We start from the raw sequence: 23488 nt of genomic DNA on the forward strand, positions 1-23488 counted from the left end.
CTAAAGAGAGGTATATATATATATATATATATATATATATTATATAAACCAGTTTTAATACTAACATATTTAAATTATATGCATGCCTTTTAATAAATGTTGTTCTTGACCTCCTAAATGCTTGCCTGACACTTGCCCGGCATAGCAACAAATTATCTTTGCAGACTGGATTCGAAGTACTGCAGTTCATAATTAAACACAGGTTAATAGATACCTCTAGGTGCCCAGGAAAGAAACATCAATAAATATGTACGTTAGTAATGTTAGTAATGTTAGTAAGCCAGTTTAATTTTCGTTGTTTGAAATTGAAAACAAGTTCATTTTTCCTTGTCAATTATCCAGTACCAAAAAACCAACCCAAGCCCGAGCAAGATGCAAATATGGTAAGCTTAAAGACAATAATTTATGACATATTGTATATTGTCTCATTAATTATTAAGCCCTGTACTGAAGATCTTTTTTTCTGCTATGTGATTGCCATGTTAAAGTAGTACCAAAGTGCAGTCTATTGTCATCAAATATTGTTCAAATATTATTAAAAAGACAATGAACAAATAAGAATAAAAATACAAGGTCGTAAGTCGTGAGAAACTTTACTTCTAATAATAGTACTCAGTTTTTATATAGCGCTTCCAAACTTGGATATTAATTACCCCGACTTTAGCTGTGCTGCCATTACGGCGCTCTAGCATTATAAAGAATTGATGCCTGCCAGGTACCCATTTACATCACCTGGGTTAAGTCTGCCAAATAATCCGAACAATATAATCAACCATGTGGAATAAACTGTTAAACGAATTTATTATGTGTCCTTGGGCGTTTTCGTGTGAAATATGGTTTTTACAGACATGTATCAATCAGATATGATTATTTACGTCTGGGGACCGACCTTTAACGTCACCATCCGAAAGACGTGACTCAGTTTCGAACCAAACGAGGTCGCCTGAGTCAGTTTGTAGGCGAAGTCAGAGAGCTGACCTAGTGAACGTGCGCTTGACCAATTCTAAAAGCCTTTTTTCAATGACAAATGGCAAGAATCAGTGACAAATCAGAAGCAAGGATTTCACTATAGCTTATAACAAAAAAAATTTATATATATATTTTTTCTTTTTCTTCTTTTTTTTCTTCTTTTTTTTTTTTTTTTACTGATGACAACTTTTGTAAAACGCCCCCCTGAAATATCTATTTGTGACTGTTTGTCATAGTTGTATTAAAGATCAGCAATGGCGAACGTTTGTCGCTACAATTCAGCAATCGTTGTTAAGAGATTGCTTTTTCCTAAATATTTCCAAGGGCATTAAAGCTAGATAGAATATTGTCTTGAAAACAGCCAGAAAGCATAAGAACTAGAATAAATAAGACATAATGTGATTATGTTAACATGTTCATTTTCCATTTTAGTCATCCAGTACCAATTATAACCAAGTAAATCTCAAGACAGATTTTAAAAAGGGTAAACTTAATAAAGACGATATTTTATTTTGTATTGTCATGATTGTATTTTCTACTTATTTCTTCTTTAGATTTTACTTTATTTTAAAATATGTATTCTAATGTTTCTTATTTTCTCTTAAAAATGTTTCAGCAACGAATTGAGATTTTTGGTAGACATCTCAGATGTAATATAGTAATCAATCCTGGGCACATGACGTTTGCAAAATATGTTTATGATGATTTGGATAAGAAGAATAATAGTAATAATTTAAGAATTATTGCAACATAAATAATATACAATAATAATGATAATCATTTATCATTAATAATGATAATGATTATGATAATTACTATTATAGTAACAACACCAATGATAATAATGATAATAATAAGTATCCTGATACTGCTGCTATTACTCCTATTACTACTACTAAAGAAGAAGATGAAGGAGAAGGGGAACGCCTATGCGTGATTTATTTCTCTATGATCGAGGCATACACATGCACATTATATATTTCGTGCAGCTATAAGAAGGAAGAAGCAATGACAAAAGACAGAGGGAGAGAGAGAGAGAGAGAGGGAGAGAGAGAGAGAGTGTGTGTGTGTCTGTGTGTATGTCTTCGTGTATGGTCTCAGTCAAGTATAAGCATGCGTGACCAAGAAAATGCGTTTAAAGGGTTGTGTTTGTTTTTTCACATTGGACGCCGAATTAAGGGGTTCAAAAACGTCAATTTTGGGCCATTCTAATACATGTAATTTATATAAAATAGATCAATTTTGAAATGTTATTGTGTTTTTCTTTCAAGAAAGGGCTTATAATGGCTGTGCACTAAACCCATTTGGAAGTATACAAGTTGATGTCATTGCTTCTCTATTGAACTAAATGTTTACATTGTGAATTTTACACTGATCAGAAGCACAATTTAATTTATTTTACATTGTTAGCTTATCGCACTTTATAATGCTCAATGGGTTACAATTTTACAATACTTGTTTAGGAGTACACTTTTTTTAAATACCCGTTTAGGGTGTGAGTTTGGGGGAAAGACCACGCGAAATCCTCATTTAGGTTGTATTTTAAATTTTAACTTCAGAATAAATCGTCGTTTAAGGAGTGTCTTGAAAACCTGTGGTCACGCATTTTTACACTATTTTTAGATGACCGAGACCCCCGGGAAGAGAGTATAGCCCGGGTTCAAATTCACTTTTCGTTAAATAATTAAACCCTGTAGGCCAACTGATTATCATTTTTTCTGCCATGTCATTGCCATGTCAGAATAATACCACATTGCCGTCTTTTGTCATAAAATATTGTTCAAATATTATTGAAAAGACGATGAACAAAATAAGAAGAATAATACGAGGTGGGTGGTCATGAGAATGTTTACTTTTATCGCTTTCTGCTAAATAATCCGAAAAATAGAATCGATCGTGGGAAACAACTGTTAAACGAATTAATCACGAGTCCTGGTTGGGGGGGGGGGGGGGCTTGTATGTGTGTGTGTAATTGGGTTTTTACAGACATGTATCAATCAGATATGATTACTTACATCTAGGGACCAACCTTTAACGTCACCATCCGATAGACGTGACTCAGTTTCGAACCGGGGTCGCCTGAGTCAGTTTGTAGGTCAGGACGGAGAGCTGACCAAGTAAACATGCCGCTTGACCAACGCACAAAGCCTTTTTTTAATGAAAAATGGCAAGAATCAGTGATAATTCTGCTGATAACCAATCAAGCGCAAGAATTTCACTAGCTTTTAACAAAAACTCTCATTTGTCACTGATGACAAGTTTTGTGAAACGCACCCCTGAAATATATTAATTTGTAACTGCTTGTCATAGCAATATTAAAGATCAGCAATGGTGAACGATTGTCCCTACAATAAGGCAATCGTTGCTTAGATTGCTTTTTTCGAACAATTACCATGTGAAATAAGGCTAGATAGAATTATGACCGAAAAAATGATATTGTCTTGAATATAGTCAGAGAGCATTAGAACTAGAATGAATAAGACATAATGCGATTATTTTTCCTTGTTAGTCATCCAGTACCAAATAACCATGCAGAACTCGAGCGAGATGCAAATGAGGGTAAAATTAAAGGTAATAATTCATAAGTTATGTGTTATTGTCATGATCGTATTCTCTACTCATTTCTTCTCTATATTTTACTTTATTTTACAATATGTATTCTATCAATTTTTCTTCTTTTCTCTTGATAATGTTTCAGCAACGAATTGAGAGCTTTGGTAGACATCTCGAATGTATTATTGCAATCAATCCTAGGCACATGACATTTGCAAAAAAGATAATCAAGATAATAAGGATCAGAATAATACTACCCCCTCAATGATTTTGTTAGTGGAAAAAAAATAAAATTAAAAAGCTCTTGGGTGTTGATTTAAAAAAAAGTGTTCCTTACCTTGATGGTTGGAGTTTGATGGTTGGATATTGATGGTTGTATTAAAGAGCAGCAATAACTGATACATAATAATCATTATCACAACAATCATTGCGAAGATTGCTTTTGGGACATTAAGCTAAATTTAAACTGTGATCGACAAAAATTATATTCTTTTGATTTTTTTTATAGAAAACATTGGAAATATAATTATTAAGACATTATTGTGAACATGGCAGCCGAGGATGACAAACTTGATTTGACTTGGAAGAAATTGGATACCAAATGATGAAACTAATTGGACAAAGTTTTAAAAAAAAATGAATTATCACAGACGAAATTGACTAGGACATGTGCAAGTTTAAACAGTTTTAGGACAAACTTGAGTGAAAAAAGTATGAAATTGATGGAAAAGGTGTTAAAATAAATGGGAAAATCTAAATATACATTATCGTTAATCGTGAGAATATATATATATATTTTTAATTTCCCTTCATTGTGAAGATTGAAGAGAATGTTGAATATTAAATTGAAGACAATGTCATAAGGTTATTTATCAGCTACTGAATATGCAAAATAAACATTATAGAGCACTGTGGTATATTGGTGAGGACTCTTGACTGCCAATGTATGTTACTTATCAGTGCTGCCTTAGGCAAGGTGTTGTGCTAAGAGTATACCATGAGACATAAGAAAAGCATGGACCTTTGGTAACACATCCTAGTATCAATGAGGTGTCATAGCAACTGCTCTATCAGACATGATATTTACCTTTAAAGAATCTTCTGGATCTGGATTTGAATCAGTTAAACAGTTGGACATTCTTGTACAGAGACACGATTATATCTTATTGAAATCAGTCGGTTAGATTAATATTTTTCCGCAATATTTAATGTCGTATAATACGATTTTCAGTATCGATAATATTTTCTACATTATCGAGACCTAAAATGCCTCAGATTGGATTGCAATCAAACTGAAATCTAAAATGATACAAATTTGGGTGCTTACATTTATTTGTATATTTGTTGTTAAATTATATTAATGTGATATTTATCTAAAACAAAAATCAAATTGGCAACGGCCATAGTAGATTGTCACATCCACCACCAAAGTTATGACAAAACGAGCAGATTCTGATGGCTGAGGGTACTGGATAACAAATATGTATCATTTGATATTGTTTGTTATTCTGCTTGTTTTGTGGTTTGTAGCGATTAGTTAAATTTCTTTTCTTTATTTGGAGGGGGGTTCAAAGATAACGACTTCTTTAACATTTAGTTTCTATGGCAACGGTCTTATCGTGTTACTTGAAATGACTCAAATTTAAATCATAATCAAACGGACAGCTGAAGTTATTAAATGTTTACCGTTTGTTGAAAATCATAGTATTCCCTAAAATTCTAATATTGTTGATTCGTTTTCGTTATAACGGCCCAGCGCTCACGTCGATCACATACTTTATTGAAAGCAGACAGATTGTCATACCTGAGGGTCCTAGAAAAGATTAATTCATCATTTGAAATTGTCCAAAGTTCTATTTCTAAAAAATAAGCAGCGTTAATTTCATTTTTTTGAATACATATATTGATTTACTTACAATATGTTTTAACATGACATTTTTCTAAAATTCTAATGTTCGGGATTCGTTAACATGGTAATAGCCCTTGTGGTCACATCCACCACAAACTTTAGGGGAAACAAGCATATTCTGATAGGAAAGGGTCCTTATTAACAGGGGAAAATCATTTAAAGCTACACTACTTTAGCCAGGAGGGATTGGACCTCCCTGTTTGGTCACTGACAGGTGTTTATCTCATCATATCAGCTCTCAATTAATATAAGGAGAAGGGGATCATGGGGGACCAACGGGTACCGCTTAGGCATTGTTTGCTATATAGAGAGCGCAAGTAGCTATAAATAGTGCAGTCCCGCTTCAAGACTGTGTCTCAGGTGGTATGTTTGTCATCATATACGTGATATAACCACACTTTATCAGCCACACCATCGTCAACACTATTTCCCCTCCTATAATGCATGTTCTTTTCGATACTATCATCCACACTTTTATCCACACTATTAATCACACTATTATCCATACTGTTATCCACACTATCATCCAAACTATTATCCACATTGTGATCCACGCTGTATTATCCACACTCCTATCCACACTCTCATCCACACTCTTATCCACACTCTTATTCACACTCTCATCCACACTGTTATCCACGCTATTACTTACACCGCTATTCACACTATTACCATCAATAGAACATGCATCCACTTCTTTTTTAAATCACCCTTTCGCAATTTCGACAGCTTTGAGCGTCACCTATTGAAACATACGATCACGACTTGACGTATTAAGTAGTCCGAACATAAAACAATTCTATGGTTAATATTTATTGAAATTAATCTCTTAAAAGCATTACTAAATATGTCATTGACTACATTAGCAAAATGTAAAATAAACTCGTTTGCTCTGTGAAAAGTGTCAGAAGGAGATATTGGAAAAGTATAAAAATAGATTTTTATTTGTAACAATTACATTTTAAAATGTCTCCAAGAATCATTTCTACCTTGGTTGTTGATATTATTTTTCATAATACTTTCATTTTGCTTTTCTTTTTTTTTCAGATGTGATTTTATTTTTGGGGCGTTTGTACTTTTCCCGTTATTCTTCGCCATTTCAAGAAAATAAATATTTAGCCTTTTGCTTAATTTAGTCTCTCTGTTTCATTATTGTATAAGGAATTCATTCAACCACGCGTTTGTTTTTACACGTTTTGTTTTAGATTGCCTTTACTTTTCTGCGTTATTCTTCGCCATTTCAAGAAAATAAATATTTAGCCTTTTGCTTAATTTAGTCTCTCTGTTTCATTATTGTATAAGGAATTCATTCAACCACGCGTTTGTTTTTACACGTTTTGCTTTAGATTGCCTTTACTTTTCTGCGATATTCAATAAAAGCTCTTCCCATTTATTCACGGCTTCGTCTTTATCTTGAAAATATTCCATTTCTTCAAATTTCTTTTTTTAAACCATCGGTTTAACACTCTCCATATCGAAATCCATACAATTTCTAAATGTTACATATTTTTAAATTTGTAATAACAAAATCAGAAAAATATCGTAGCATTTAATTATAATGGTGACGGTTGCCCTTATTTTTAAAATGTCAAAATTTTGATGAAATTTAACAAATCAATCAGTTTCCTGAAGTTCGTGTGCAAAAGGTACATGGTATTCCACCAATCCGAGAAGTTTGATGCTTAAGACGTATAAGCAAACTTATTGGTAATCATCAACACAGATATCATAAAAATAATTATAAGACTTACACCTCTATAGACCACATAACTTCTATGTTAATTATGTCTTTTCTTTTTTTTGTTTTTGTTGTTTTTGTTGTTGTTATTGTCACTACTTTAATGTTTTGATTTAAACATTTATTCATTGTTATATATTTGTTCTCATTTGCTATGTTATCTTTATATATATGTACATATGTTTTTGAATGCTTTTTATATGATTGTATGTTTGATGTAAACTTGCATTTTTAGTCTGTGGACTTTTTGACAAGTCATGAATAAAACCTTATTTGAACCACAAATAACAACCAAATGCATGAAATGGATATAAATATCAAGTAAAGATATACGCAATAAAATTCTAATATGAATGTGACAAAACTTAACATTTCTACTTTATAAAATCTCTTTTATTTTGGTAGAAGGAAAGTATTCTTCCCATTTTGTGGCAAAGTATATCTTTGTTTAACCGAACAACATTGAAAATAAATCATTATTACCATGCCCCTATAGGAATCATTAAAAAAGAAAAGACATAACTAAGAAAAGTTTCATACTCCTTGTAAAAAGCCTAAAGCCCATTTCACTTATTTTGTTGTATAAAACATACACAAATTATTATGAAAGGATTTTTTTTCTTCAAAAGCAAACAAATTATTTATTATCTTTTCTAATCAAAATTGATTTTTGTCTCAACATTCTTTTCCTTAACGTAAGGTTATAGAAAGATTGAAGAGAACACTAGTATGTATTAATAAAATCAATTATTAAAAAGCTCTAAATTCCAAATCTAGACTGCAGAGCCTGAATTTCCTTCAACATTATACTTCATAATTATGAAACATCAGGCAGTCTACAGATTAATAACTCCCTTTCCCAACTCCAGGCAAAAGGGACCACAACGCTGAACAGATCTCGGTATCATGGACTGGTCACTTTCTTTTTCAACCCCCACTTCCAGTAAAAACAGATTCCATTTTTTTCCTCTTAAGCTATTAATAGTAAAGTTCAAGAATTTTGCCGTGGAATATGCGGCTATTGATGTAATAAAAAGAAGAAAAAGGGGGCAATCATCAAGAGTACAATAGGCACATTCAAAAAAGGAATATAAATAGGCACATAACATGAAGGATAAGTGCACTTGGTATAAATAAAAAAGGGCATTTTATCAGATGTAAAAAAAAAAGATAAAAAAGAGAGGGGCACTTTTAAGTTTTAAGTAGATGTAGTATACCTGCCAAAAATGGGCCATATTTCCCCAACCCCATCCCCGCACCGCCTCTGTTATTGATCCCGCCTGGTTTTAAGTGTGATGATACAAAACAAAATATTATATTATTGTAAGCGCTGTGATATAGTGTACTATGAATATCGTAGCTAAATGCCTAATAATAATAACAATAATAATAATAATAATAATAAGTAATTGAACAAATATTTGCTAAAAGACCCCCCCCCTCTCACCCCGGGGGGGGGGGGGGGGGGGGGTCAAGATGGGAATATGACTAGAACTTGGAGTTGGGGTCAGAGTTGGAGTCGGAGTTGGATTGGGATCTTAAGAACAGTTATCCTTGTCGTAGCCCTTGTACTTTTCTCCATCGTAAGTCTCTTGAGCTGCACGGAAGCAGTCTGCCGCATCCTTATCGCACTGGCAAGTTCTTTTCTTACAGTTCGTGTTTAACCACCCGGCTGAAAGGGGGAAAAAACAATACAATTAGTCAAATCTAATCTTTAATAGAAATGTTGAGAAATAACACCCATTCATCCATTCGGACTCCCCTGCCCCTTTTCTCGACCAAGAAATATATATTTAAAACGTCAAATGTGGTCACAGAATAATTAGGTTAAAAATGAAAAAAAAAATAGAATTAGGACAACGAGATCAATAGCAAGAAAAGTCTGTTTCAAAATTAGGGGCCTATGTAAATAACTCGAGAAATTGACAACTCGCTCATCAGTTTATGACGTCATTTTCTTACTATTCACCAATAGTTTTGTATAAATTACATGTTACCAAGAATCCCCTTCCCTGAAGCCCTTGCTTAAGTTAAACATATGGCTTGTTATAATCGTGATAAGGTCCATGTTATAATGGTCTCAAATATTTCCGACATCGGTCTCTAATAAAAAGATGAGCCATTTAGGGATGCACCCTTATCAATTCGCTCAACCTCGCCAATTTCATAACGAGAATGAGGTACAAACATTTCTTAAAGAGCCCAAAGCGTGTAAATAGCTAGGGGGTAGAGGCCAGCTAGGGGGCACTAATCCCCCAAAACAATCGAATGGTGGGTAAGAAAGGGAGAACAAGACAAATGCGACTGCGTCTCAAATATGCCTGCGCTTAAATACAGTTGAGATGAAGGCTTTAATTATTCTTGGAAATATCACAATGAGAACGAAAAGTCAAATATTTCATGTCGACTGATCTTTACGACCTCTGACCTTTGACGTGAAAATCCCAACATCTGATCACTTGTCTTCCGATAGTGATCAGTAGCGTACGCAGGATTTTTCAGGGGGGGGGGGGGGTAATTTTTTTAAATCGGGCCGAAAATTTCGCGACGACTCAGCCAGCCGCTGAATAAGTGGTGGTGGGGGGGGGGGGGGGGGGGGGGGGGGGGGGGGGGGGGGTAAGAGGCCATATTTTTTTTTTTTTTTTTTTTGGGGGGGGGGGGGGTCCCGAAAATTGAAATTTTGACCCATCGACATTCCGTTCAGTTGGGGGGGGGGGGGGGGTAAGGTGATCTTTGTTAGGTCATCTATAAGGATTTTAAAATATTTTTTTAATAAAAAAAAAAAAAAAACTCTAAGGGGGGGGGGGGGGTTCCCAAAAAACATACGCAAAACTAACACAGAAAAAAAGGGGGGTTAACCCCCACCCCCCCTCCCCCTGCGTACGCGCCTGGTTGTGAGTAATAAAGCCTTATCTTCCATTTATTTTTGCCTAGTCAGAATAAGAAGGGCGTAAACTCATACGTCTTGACATAGAGTTAATGTCCTTCTTGCTCTACTGTAAGCCGGTCAATAGCACTCACTGGTAATGCATGTTGGTGTTGGCGGCGAATCGTCACAGCTGCTATCGCTCCACTTGTATGTGGCCACATACGGGGAGCAAATCCCTAAAATGCCGAGGCTGTCATCGGCGATGATATCATCATAGCATTTGTCATGGGCCTCGCAGCATCTGTAGAGAGGAATAATAACACATCTCCGATAATACACCAGTTTACGGTTAGGCCCAACAAAATATTGTTTGGTTGTCCTCGACCGCCCGCTCGTCATGTTCGGGTCGCTCGTATATTTTTTATTTATTTATTTATTTATTTTTTAATTCATTTTTTTTTATTCAATTTTTTGAAGTTTTATAGACTTTGTTTGTTTAAATGGTTGACAATCCCAATGATTTTATTTTTTTATGGAAAAAAATTATTAAAAAAATTAATAAATTTTTTTTTTTTTTAAAGTAAATTAAAAAAAGACACACACAAAATGAAGTTTGAAAAAAAAAAAAAAAAAAAAAAAAAAAAAAAAAATTCCGCCCGCCCGCCCCTACTCCAGAAAAGCAATCGAGGACAACCAAACAATTTTTTTGGTTGGCCTAATGGGCGCCATTTTGATTTACGAGTAAACAAACCGTTGACCCCTAGAGGTCAGTGGTACGCTTCAGAAAGCGGCCCATGCAAATATGATGTGAGCGCACAGCGCAGGCAGTGATGTCATCAATGTTTACAGATGCGCATGTATTGTAGCGTCACTGCCTGTGCTGTGCGCTCACATCATAATTTGCATATGGGCGCAATCTTAATTACGCGTAAACCACTGACCTCTAGTATCTGAATTTCGATGAGAAAATCACATTTCTAAAAAGTTCAATTCCTGCCTTTCATATGACACCTAAAACAGGAAAAAAGAGCCAGGAATAATAAAGTTCGGTTTCTTTAAATTAATATTTGCATTTCTATGATTTGATTAAACGAGTTCGTTTTCACTGGCTGCCTGCCGTAGCAACAAACAAAGTTGACACAAGACTTGACTCCGTTTCGTTGAAGATCAACCATGCATCAAGTCTTTCCTCTTCATTCTGTATGGTTGATTGATACTACTACTACTACTACCAGGCGCGTACGCAGGGGGGGGGGGGGGGGTCGACACCCCCTCAAATTTTGTTTGTGTGTGTTTTGGAGGGAACCCCCCTCCCCCCCAATTTTATTTTATTTTTTTTAATTAAAAAAAAAATGCTAATGGGTGACCTAAAAAAGGTGACCTTACACCCCCCCCCCCCCCCAAAAAAAAAAAAAAAAAAAAAAAAAAAAAAAAAAGAAATTTCGATTGGTCAAATTTTGTAATTTCGGGACAAAGAATTATTTAAAAAAGAAATGCTCCGGCCCCCCCCCCCCCCCGCGAAATTTTCGACGCGATTTTAAAATGTTAAAACCCCCCTTCGAAAAAATCCTGCGTACGCGCCTGACTACAACAACTACTACTACTACTTCTACTACTAACAATAATAATAGTAATAATGTAATACACATATTAATAATGGTAATGACAATATTAATGATAATGATAAAAATAATGATGATACAAATAACGATGCTAAAAATAATATCAATAATAGTGATATCAATAATGATAATGATACATGATTATGACATTTTACGTAATCGGTGATGATGGAAAGTGCTTCGTACTACAGCCATTAATGTATAAAGTTTAATTATTATTGTGCGAACCTACACCCAACATGCATTACTTTCAAGTAGGTACGTAGGACTATAAAACAATGTCAAAGATATTTCAATGCTAATTTCTTTTATATCATTACGTTTATTATTGTCTGTCATTGTTTATAATATGTTGAACGAGATGCAAATAAATTCGCTCTGTATAGAGCGACTACTACTACTACCTGTCTGTTGCATCCACCGGGGTTCCTCCCCCACCTATCCCGCAGTGGCAGCCGTAATTATTGTAATCCAAGCCCGAGCGACCGGTGGCGCATTTAATCATACTAGCGAACTGGGCAATGTTCCGTTTATTTCGAGTGACAACGGGAGAACCATCGTCAGACGAACCTGTATCGGCACGGGAAAGAGAGAGAGAGAGAGTGTGTGTGAGGGAGAGAGAGGGAGAGGGGAGGGAGGGGAGGGAGAAAGAGAGCGAGAGAGATAGAGGGAGAGAAAGAGGGAGAGAGAGAGAGAGAGAGAGAAGGAGAAAGAGAAGGAGGAGGGGGTGGGAAGGAGGATTGATTGGATGGGGCAGAGAGAAAACAAACATTATAATTGTTATAGAGAGAGAGAGAGTGAGTGAAGAGAGAGAGAGAGTGAGTGGAGAGAGAGCGAGAGAGAAAGAGAGAGATAAAGAGAGAGAAAGAGAGAGAGAGAGAAAGAGAGAGAAAGAGAGATAAAGAGAGAGAGAGGATGGGTGGGTGAGAGAATTTGTGAACTTCCTCGTATATATTTGTTTTTTTTTGTATGTACTACCTCTTATATCTTTAAATTTCATTCTCATTTTTTCAATGTCAGTTGAGAAGGATATCATAGTAAGCAAATATTAATCGACTACGAGGGTAATGGTGCAAACTATCACCGAGGCGATGATAGTTTGTATCCATTGCCCGAATAAAGGAGGTTAATATTTGTTTTATATCCCAGATCGGCAATAAGGTCCATTTAAAGGTAATACAAAGTTTTGGGAAATTTTGAAAATTGGGTGGATAGTGATTCTTCACAATTTTGACATATTTGGATGCCCCTGTGGATGTTATATAAACACTAGAAAATTTAGCCGCTGAAATACTTCTGCTTTCGAGAAAAATTGAATATAAAAATTTACCGGTGCTCCAGGGAAAATTTTGAAAATGTTTAAATAGCGACTACGGACGTACGATGGTAGCTGCGACCATGAAAATCTCAGAATATGTAGTTGTGATATATAATTTCCAAACGGGAATAGCTAATCGGTCGATTTTAGTCATGAACCATCGTTTTATAGCTTAATCCATATCTTGACCTTGAGAGGGAGCTATACAACGTAACAAGTTTATTATTTACAATTTCATAACTTGAGACTATATTTTAACCGCGACAACGATCACTGAATATTGTCGGATCGCATATGCTTCCAATATGTTAATTTGAACCTAATTCATGACCCCATACCAAAACTTTGTATTACCTTTAAAGTGAATTTTACATAATAATAAGAACTGATTCTGCAGACAGTATAGCTTCAGCTAGATTTTACAAAGCGCAACATGCATACATGTAATAAAGTCGATGCGCGCTCATTTGACATTGACATTGACTTTGACATTTCGCGTAACCTACTTTGCTATGCGTATTCAATGGGCGAGGGTGGGCAAGTGGGGTAGCAGCAAAAAATTACTTTACAATAAGTATTATATTCCACATACTAAGAATCTTGTACTACGATTGGTCAAAAGTAAATCACGTGATGAAAGATAGTTCGCCCATTATTGATGGAAGAAGCAAAAAGTTCGTTACACTGTGTAGATAGTACTACTATCTACACAGTGCAACGCACTTTCACTGAAGATAGAGGTACTATCTACAAAGGGCAACGCACTTTCACTGAAGATTATCCAAAAGCGCACTAAAACAGGCGTAATTAAGCGCGCATTACCAATGAGCGCAATTAAAGCAAACACATGCGCGCACCGTACCCTCAAGGGGTTGGGTTAAACTTTTAACTTTTTTTTGGTGTGAATTTGGGCCTGGTGTCTTTTATGTAGATGCATACACGTCCTTTTCTTTTTGTAGTTAAATTGTTTTAGATGTGGAATATAAAGCAAATAATTACCTTTTGGTTTCAAGTGATGGCAAACCATCACTTCCCCGTCGATCAGAATGTATACGCTATCTTTCCTCAGCTTCGCTTCGGAAATATAGCTACATCCAGATTGCCTCGGAAGTGATAGTTTGACCCATCACCTTCACCAACGGTAGTTATTTGCTTACTATCTCAGGTAGATAGTACTTAGCTATACCTTTTTCGTGCTCTGTACAATCGCAATGCAAACAACTATACATGAGGGATATAATAGAAATTGCTCTTCAAATGCAGCTTTATATTTCAAATATGACCAAAAAAAAGCAGAAAAGTCTGGACGAATCAATCATGCCACATTGTGTGTGAGCACGTTTCAGGCCGTTTATTGCAGAATTTAATCACATGACCTGTGCACAAGGTTTAATGTATGGGACGCCTATTTTGACTGGACTAAAAGTTGAAAAGAAAGAAAGAAAGATAGAAAAGAAGACCCCCCCCCCCCAAAAAAAAAAAAAAAAAAAAAAAAGACTCACCTGATTTATGGGCCCACGACAAGCAAATCGTCACGAGGAGAATAAGTGATGTCAATGTCTTCCGATCCATTCTGCGCGGTATCCTTTTTTTCCCTATGTTAATAAGAGTGACGGTCAAAATATGATAGTCGATTTAATCTACAGTGTACATGTATCATTGTTTAGGCCAAATTAAATTTATTTCTATCTTCCCGTTTCCTCCTCCTAGCCCCTTTCCCTCCTCCTAGCCCCTTTTTATCAGTCTATTGTTATTTTAATGTTTTTGTTCTGGAATTTAAATACTTAAAGCATCTGAGGATATCTAGACAGTTAACCAAATATATTGCAATTGCAGCTTGTTTTGGACCACTGACATGCATGAAAACTTACATGATATAAAATATAAAATGATATGGGAGCCGTTCCCTTTCACTTAAAGGGAAAAGCTAGCTTTGCCTCGGATCCAAAACAAAATCAATGATCTAGCCTATGCTACAATCATAATTAAAAACTTTTAGGTTTGTCAGGAATCCCATGAGTTTTACAAGTCAATCGCCAGTTCGATTATGCAGATACTTATGATAAGAATTCGAAATGTAAACAGTTTTTAATCTGTAACGGTCGGCAAACCTTCCTCTTTCGGCACAAAACGCACATCGCTCACACTATACTAATGCGCGTAGCCAGAGTTTGATGTTTTTTTTGTTTTTTGTTTTTGTTTGTTTGAGGGGGGCACATACATAATATCGATCGACGTCCTGGGCAGGGGTCTAAAAAAGTTCAACCGATCTTGAATTTTTTTTTGAGGGGGGGGGGGGGGGGGCACGTGCCTGACTATACGGATGACGTATTCCGAGCCCATTTCCCTAGCCTTTTTTGCTGTATGCCAGCGGGGTGCCTGGCTGGCTGGCCGAGCGACCTGGCTTGTCGTCCGAAAACTTTGACGTCAGTGCATGCATGCAGCGAATGCAGGCCCCGTGGAACGTTTTTGAAAGTGAGGGGGAGGGGGGGGGGGGGGCTTAAATGTTAACGATCAGGTACAGCGAAGTATTTTGGCTCGAGGTTTAGGGGCGGAGCCCCTTGAAGCTCAGTTTTTTTTTAGGCATTCAATTACGGTTAGATGAGCATATTTCTGTACCTCATTTGTGACACTGGCAGGTTACCATATTTTGTTTACTTGAACGACGTAAATCATGGTCTGAAGCAATATTTCATTCAAATGAGACACTTACTTTGCTAAAGAATAGAAAATTGAACGTTGACCCTTTATTTTATGAGTACATTAATGGTTAAAATATAAATTTCTGTTTGAAATATAATTCAAGCGGGTACCGTATCATCTCTTTCTCTGACTTATATCTGAAGTTTGTTGCAGATTTCCTTTGTAGAGCTTATACAGGGCGTATCAATACAAAGTGTACCCAACTTTGGTAGCTCCTAAATGAAAACTCATAACCAATATGACTTTGGAATTGCTTTCATGCTGAAGAGTAACTTATTTTTATAATATTTCTACCAGGGTGAATGAGCACTAGGATCTTTTAAAAGTGTTGTCAAAGTCGCCTTGTTGCAGGAGAGTTCGGGATTTTTAGGGACCAATATACGTCTCGCCATATGCATGTGCTTCTTTAGTCTTAAATCCATTTAATATTTAAGTTATGCATCGTGCTTCAGTGCTTCATTGTTTAAAATGATGCAATGTAACTAGGCTTTCTCAGAACCTTCTTCCATCGGCAGGATAACCTTTAATTATTAAACGGGATTTTAAACAGCCTACTATTAAACTTCTTGTCTCATGATATCTAATGCCTACTGAGGATACATTTGCGATTCAAATCGCGTCAACCGATATTTCGCTCAGTGGGGGGGGGGGGGGGGGTTGAGGAGCTTTAATTTTGTTTTACTCAGCACATCCCCCCCCCCCCTTGAAGGGGGAGGGGATTGAAATCAAGGCAAGATTGAAATCATCATAACGAAGAGAATATCATACATTTTGCTTGTAATAAGCAATTCTTTGAGTCTTCAACTGCCTAATATTCAATGCAAATGAAGGAGCAATTGTTCTGGAATGAAATAACACACACGTAATGGCTTTTGACCCACATTCATTGCTTCAGCCTGAATTGGTACGAGGGGATTTTGACAATACTTTTTGAAAAGCCTGCTGTTCAGTCATCCTTTGCAGTACATTCAATAACATGGTATCATTAGCAGGGCATTAGTTCTCCTTTACAATAAAATATGATTCAAGGTTACACACATTGTAACATTCTATTTAATAGCTACCAAAGTTGGGTACACTTTTTGTGTATACGCACTGCATAGGCAAGGGTCGCGCTTTAGTTGTGTTTTTGCGTCCTGGGGTGCGTTTATTAACCAAGTTTGTGGCTAGAATCAGATTTCTCAAACGTCTTGCAGGCAAATTTATAATGTGATAAACGCAAAGCCTTTTTTAAAGGTCTTTAGATATGGGCATATCCAAAGACGCAAAAAGGTGTGTTTTGAATGTGACATACAGCCAGAATCACGTTTCTGAGAGATGATAAACGCAAAGCTGTTTTGAACCTCACAGACAAATCGGACCACCCAGGTTAATTTCCGGTTCGGAGGCTAGCGCGCGCCATATGTTGTGTACAAGCATGTGTGTGTGTAGTTGACCTCCGAGAAACTGTCTGCTTCCCGGGTCAAACGGCGGAAAACAGCTGCGCAGACACAAGGCCTTTATTTTGAATCGTGAAGAGACGATAAACGCGACATCCCGCAAATCACTTTCGTATAGTGGGGTTCGATAGTGGGGTATGATAGTGGGGTACGATATGTACATATCTAGTGGCAAGACCCAATAAACGCACCCCTGGACTCACCAAAAACCAAATCTCACGCATACATTTCGAAAAAAACAGAGAGTAATTGCATCCCGCATACGACACAATAGAAATTCCCAGGTTGGTTTTCGGAAGCTGGAGAAGAATCATTTTCGCATCGTATACTGATTAAAATTGCAATGATTTACACACCTATCCAATCTGTCCATAAATTTATAGTGTAACAGTACCGACCCATCTGTGACAGTAATAAACAATTCGCATAAGACTAATTTTGTTCGATATAATTTGCATATAATTATGTGCAGATTGAAAAAAAAAAAAAAATTACTGACAGGTCGTCTTCTGCCTACCTGTATAACTGAATGGAGTGTTTTTGGCTAGATTCTGGAGATAAAAGTGTGTAATTTTCTGAACAAAATAGGCTTTTACGAGCGCTTTTACGGAACTGATTTTATGTTTCCACAAACTGCCGAACTCGGAAGCTTTGCCGGCATGCTTGATGAAGTCTCTGTGTTTTTACCTCTCTCTTTTGCTATTTTTTTTCTCGCGCTTTTAGGCAAATTAAACTTAGCGGCAATCAAATTGAGTTGTTTGCAGGGGCCTTTGTTGGGAACCTCAGAATTTGCTTGGGATAATTAATGTATAATTTTGTTTACTATGTTCACAAAAGAGTATGTACCAGTTTATTACCTATTATTTAGATGCATGTAGAATGTTCTACTTACCTTGATGAAAAAGGAAAATATATATATTTTTTTCATAATGACCAATAAAATGACTAGATACAAAAAATGATAAAATCCGGTCTATTCAAATTAGCTACTACTTTAAGGGTGAAAAGGCAAGACATTAAACCCCCTTGAATCATATCATATCAGATTTTCTATATAGAACTGTGCACTTTATTAACGGGTTTGAACAGATAAATATTTCCACATACTATTTGACATGGGCATTGAGAACACCTAAAATTATCGTCTATGTGGATGATTGTCTGTCAGCCGATGGAAGTGTGACATCAATCCCTACATCTCAAAGATTGGAAGCAGCAAGACCATAAAAAATGTTAAAGGTACTATGTCCCATTTGCAGGCCCAAAAAATGAAAAGGTTAAATTCCAACGGCATTTGAAAGATAAGTGGGAAAATAACTACTATAAGTTGTCGAATCGAATTAAGAGCTATAGAGCCAGTAAGTAATAGTCTGATTTTCAAGCCATTGTACGGAATGGTTGTACGTTTTATGCTGCGCAAAGATTCAATCAGTTTAATTTTGCCATTACAAGAAGTAGATTATTGATGTAGACAAATGCTCATGTACCCTTTACAGCTCATTTCACAGTGGCGGATCCAAGGGGGGGAGCCGAAACGGCCGCGGCCCCCCTATTGGCGGCGCCAAAAAAAGAGAGGAAGGAAAAAAAGGAGGAAAAGAAGAAGAAAAAAATGAGGAGAGAAGAGAAAAGAGAAGAAAAGAAAAGAAAGAGAGAGAGAGAGAGAGAGAAAAGAGAAAGAAGAGAGCTAGAAGCCGGGTGAGAAAGTAGCCGGAAAACAAGGAAATGACACTTAGTGACAGTAACTACGAAAACGGGAAAACCTGGGGGGGGGGGGGGGTATGTGCGTGTGAAATGCGCGCGCATGGGGGGGGGGGGGGGGCTAATTTTTAGGTTGTGCAAAACTGAGTCGGAATTCAGCTTATTTTCAAAAAATTGTAAGCATGCTTGTTTATTTTAAGCCGTAGTGCCTAAAAATGTTAGTAAAAAATACTTCTGAATTTTGGGTTATTCCAGAAGTCTTGGGAGCTTTTATTGAAGTGGGGGCCGGCCATATACGTCAATGGCAGTGACGGTAACGATAGATGAGGGAATAAGGAGGAAGGGGTGCACATAATTGAGAACTGCAAGCGTATTGGGGATGACCATCTTATCATTTTAGGTTGTGCAATCTGGATCAGAATCCAGCATAATATATTTATTAAAAAAGGGTTCATGTAAAAGCACTCATGATATATCTTTTGTATTCATTGGATAACAAATTTCAAAGTTAAAGGTATTACAAAGTTTCGGTATTGGATCATGAATTTGGTTCATAGGAGAAGCATATATGCGATCCTACAATATTCAGTGATCGTTGTCGTGGTTAAAATCTAAATCTAAAGTTATGAAATTGTAAATAATAAACTCTTTATGTTGTATAGCTCCCTCTCAAGGTCAAGATATTAATTAAGCTTTAAAACAATGTTTCTTGTCTAAAATCGACCATTTAGCTATTCCCATTTGGAAATTACATATACATATACAACTACATATATACAACTACATATTCTGAAATTTTTATGGTCACAGCTACCATTGTACGGCCGTAGGCGCAATTTGAAATTTATCAAAATTTACTAATTATGTTCTAATATGACCTTGTCGTTATTGGGATCTTGAATTAATTAAATAACGGTCTGTGCGATTTTCAATTTTTTTGGTTAATACAACCATATTTGTATAAAAGAGAACGCTCCATCTGTTGGTTATTGAATTTTCAGTACAATTAAATTGCCACCTTTCTGTCTATTTACGATAGCACTGAACAATAGGGTACACCACTTTTCCACGCCACAGAAGGGTCAAGTTTGTTAATACTGATGCATATTTTTCCATTATAAAGTTTCTATCTAACCTACTCTAAGAGAGTTTATTAATGCTGATTAAAACAATTGAAATACAAATCCTTGAAATTAACTTTTTTACTACGTCCGCAGTTTCATAAAAATAAGATGGTTCTGAATTTTGCAGGAATTTAAGGTTGAAAGATTATTTTGAAAGTAAGTATGAAAATCGAAGACAAAACAGAAATCTAAAGCCAGGGAAATACATTGATTTCCTAGATACTTTTAGTTGCTGTCATCCCTTTTCGGAATTGATTGCGAATGTGGAAAAATTACTCCGCCGGGAATCGAACAAGGGTCACTGGCTATTAAAACGCCAATGTCTTGACCACTGGACCAAGGAAACGGGCCAGAATATAATGGAATAAATACATTTACATTCATATTTCAAAATTATAATTGCGACATATAATTACGGCAACACTTGTACAGTAAAATGAACTCTTAACGATTGAAGAAATCAAATTAACACTTTATCAGCACAATCATATGAATATCATGATACAAAGGAGATATGATCGACATGATTGATATTACATAACATAATATGATCATGATCTAAATATGATATCTTTATGTTATTGCATTCATGTGATATCACCTGACTTAATATTGCACGAAATGATAACAAAATATTTATTATAAGATACGATATCATGTGATGCAAGAATATAATGTTTTTTTATGAAAAGAAACGATGTGATATAGTATTGATGTGACAAGGTATGATTATGATAAAAAAAAAAAAAAAATGTTATTACTATGAGAATATAAACTGTCGCTCATAACGTTGGAATATTTATTTTTACCCCAATTTATGGAATTATTTTGACAATGATTTATTCCTAATAGATCTAGATAATAGTACACATTCTCAGATATTATTGAATAAGGATTTGCCAGTGTTTGTTTTGCGTGACTACTAAAGCATGTGTATGCTAATATGCTTATCAACTAAGGGGCCTAAGCCCTTAAGTCATAAATGACAGTAATGAGGATTAATGCCCCACAAAAGGGCACTAATATGGCACATCGACACGGTTTTGATCCTGGAGCCTCAATTACGAGGCCATTGCTTTGCCACTGAACCATGACTGTATGCAGCGGGGGCTAGGGTAGGGGGCAGTTCCCACAAATAAAAAAAAAAGAAGAAAATGCAATAAATTATCAATAACTCATTGCATTTTACCCCGGTCCCCAACATGAAAAAATCCTCTGTACGGCCATACTTTATGGCTCAAGGCATGGGCACATGTCAGGGCCCGAGGAACGGCGGGGCTTGGGGGCTTAAGCCACCCCCTCACTAGAAAAAAGTATGTGTAAGATATTAAAATAGAAAGAAAGGAAGAAAGAAAAATTGTGACCTGCCAGTGCCACAAAATTAATGAGGTATCAAAATATGCCCATCTGACCGTAATTAAAGATAAACTTGAGTTCTGGTAATGCGATTGCATTGTGAAAGAAAAGGTGTGGAATGGATCATAAAGCATGTAAGTAATGGTGTGTAATGCAAGGTTCTGGAGTCATCAAAACCATCATAAATTTGGCAGAGTCTTGGTGAAGTAACAATCACTTACACAGAAACATGTATATGGGACAACACAAATGGTGTCGGGGCTAGTACTACCCCGATTTCCTTATCTTTCTATGCTCATTACTCAGCCAGTATACATTTTCTTCCAAAATTGTGTGACACATGACATTTATTTGTAATCTTGAACATTCAGTGTAAGTTTCGTTAGATTCTGTGAGAATTCATTTTCTTTTTTTTTTTACCAGAACTCAAGTTTATCTTTAAATCATCTGACCATTATTAAATGCCTAAAACCCAGAGTTTCATGGGGCTCAGTCTCCTGGACCCCGGGCTAATTAGTGATAAGGTATAAATAAGGTATCAAAATATGCTCATCTGACCGTAATTAATTTCCTAAACTGAACTTCTGAGCTTCCGAGGGGTCTGCCCCTTGCCCCCCCCCCCGCTGGGGCTTTTCCCCCTGGACCCTAAGCCAATTTACGCTTCACTCGTTTCTTTCGCTACGCTCTACCTGATCGTAAATACTTTAGCCCCCCCCCCCCAACAACTTTGAAAAACGTTCTACGGGGCCTGCATGTAACAGTGGTGGTGATGCGGATTTGATAAAAATATTTATATTGTATTCATATGAATACGGAGTAAAATGAGCACGTTGTTATTGGTAAGCGAACGAGAGTGATAAAGTAATACAAACATGTACAGATACAAAGAAAGTGTTAAATATATTATGACAGCCATGAAACACATATAGAGCACCACAAGTTAATTGTTCTGGATTTCCAAATAAATGGAAGTTTTCATTGCAATCATAGTTATAGCAAATAACTCAGCACGACGAGCACGTTGGCATTTTATAAGCGAACAAGAGTGATGAAGTAATTCATGAATATAAATATGTAAAGATATAAAGAAAGTGTTAAATATATTTTGACAGTCATGAAACACAGATATAACACCACAAGAGTTTAATTGTTCTGGATTTCCCCAAAAATGGAAGCTCTCATGTAATCATGGTTGCAGCCAGAGCTGTTTCTTTATTTACTCCACAGGCATTCAAATTTCATTTCTTGCAGTTAATGCGGGGTACAGCCTCTCTTTCCCCGCAAATTTAAAAATTACAACCTGACCGAATATGCAGTTTTTTAATGTCTTATCTCGCGTATTTTGGGGATAAATAACACTTTCACAACATACATATGCTCAATTTGTCGCTCGCTCACTCGCGAAATTGTGAACCCAGAAAATTAATATTTTAGCAAGTTGATTCAGCCCCCCCCCCCCTGATCAAAATGTAAAAAAAATTGCTCGCACATAACTTAAACTTGGGGAATGTTGATATCGGACAAGAGAGAGAAAAAAAAAATTACCCGCTTGTATGTACCGGTACCGTGCTTTTAATATAACCTTGTCACTATTGGTAAGTCGAGTTGAAATAACGGTCTGCGCGATTTTCAAATATCCGGCCCCCCCCCCCCCCCTATTGGAAAATCCTGGATCCGCCTCTAATTTCATGTATGTTATTACCAAAGAAGAGAAAAGCCAGTCAGTCACTAAATATTGTCTGACAATGAAGTCTCAGTCACAGATGGGTTGTTACTGTTATACTATAGCGACAGATTGGAAAGATGTGTAAATCATTGAAATATAATCAGTATACGATGCCAAAATGATTCTTCTCCAGCTTCCGGAAAGCGTACCCTTGCCTATCATAATGGGGGTGACCATAGTTTGCGAAGATTTTTATAAATATTAGGAAATGTGATATTTGATCCATTATCCAGGTATAATATCTATACAAAAAGATGTCTACATTTGTTGTGCTTGCTTTGCTCGAGCTCAGAAATTTTGTAAACTGAAATGATATATTATACTCACTGTTTGCCTAGATCCTGCTAAATGCGAAATGAGGCGTCGAGTCCTCTTCTGGCACGTGTTATGAAGGCGTCAACAATGTCTCTTTCGCAAGATAAGAGGAGAGTTTGTCTCTGGGTCACGAGTCCGGTCTGACAGAT

General features: G+C 36.2%; 1 protein-coding gene across 1 annotated transcript; it reads right to left on the reverse strand.

The window, feature by feature from the left end:
- Nucleotides 1–8625: 8625 nt before the first annotated feature.
- On the reverse strand, nucleotides 8626–23488 carry LOC105443781 (basic phospholipase A2 pseudexin A chain-like). Its single transcript, XM_030983215.1, has 5 exons — nucleotides 23352–23488; nucleotides 14481–14573; nucleotides 12065–12230; nucleotides 10191–10339; nucleotides 8626–8841 (listed from the first exon to the last, which is right to left on the reverse strand). Exons 2-5 carry the CDS (start codon nucleotides 14548–14550, stop codon nucleotides 8708–8710), a joined length of 519 nt encoding a protein of 172 aa, XP_030839075.1. The 5' UTR covers nucleotides 14551–14573; nucleotides 23352–23488; the 3' UTR covers nucleotides 8626–8707.

The sequence above is a fragment of the Strongylocentrotus purpuratus genome, unplaced genomic scaffold (assembly GCF_000002235.5).
Source record: "Strongylocentrotus purpuratus isolate Spur 01 unplaced genomic scaffold, Spur_5.0 spur5_scaffold_13, whole genome shotgun sequence".
NCBI classification, from domain to species: Eukaryota; Metazoa; Echinodermata; class Echinoidea; order Camarodonta; family Strongylocentrotidae; genus Strongylocentrotus; species Strongylocentrotus purpuratus.

Excerpts from the sequence above, each read along its gene's own strand:
- LOC105443781 (XM_030983215.1), bottom strand. The coding sequence starts at position 14,550 with ATGGATCGGAAGACATTGACATCACTTATTCTCCTCGTGACGATTTGC. Across the intron at positions 12,231-14,480 it reads GTCGTGGGCCCATAAATCAG|GTTCGTCTGACGATGGTTCT; the intron begins GTGAGTCTTTTT and ends GTGCCGATACAG. Across the intron at positions 10,340-12,064 it reads CCGGTGGATGCAACAGACAG|ATGCTGCGAGGCCCATGACA; the intron begins GTAGTAGTAGTA and ends TCCTCTCTACAG.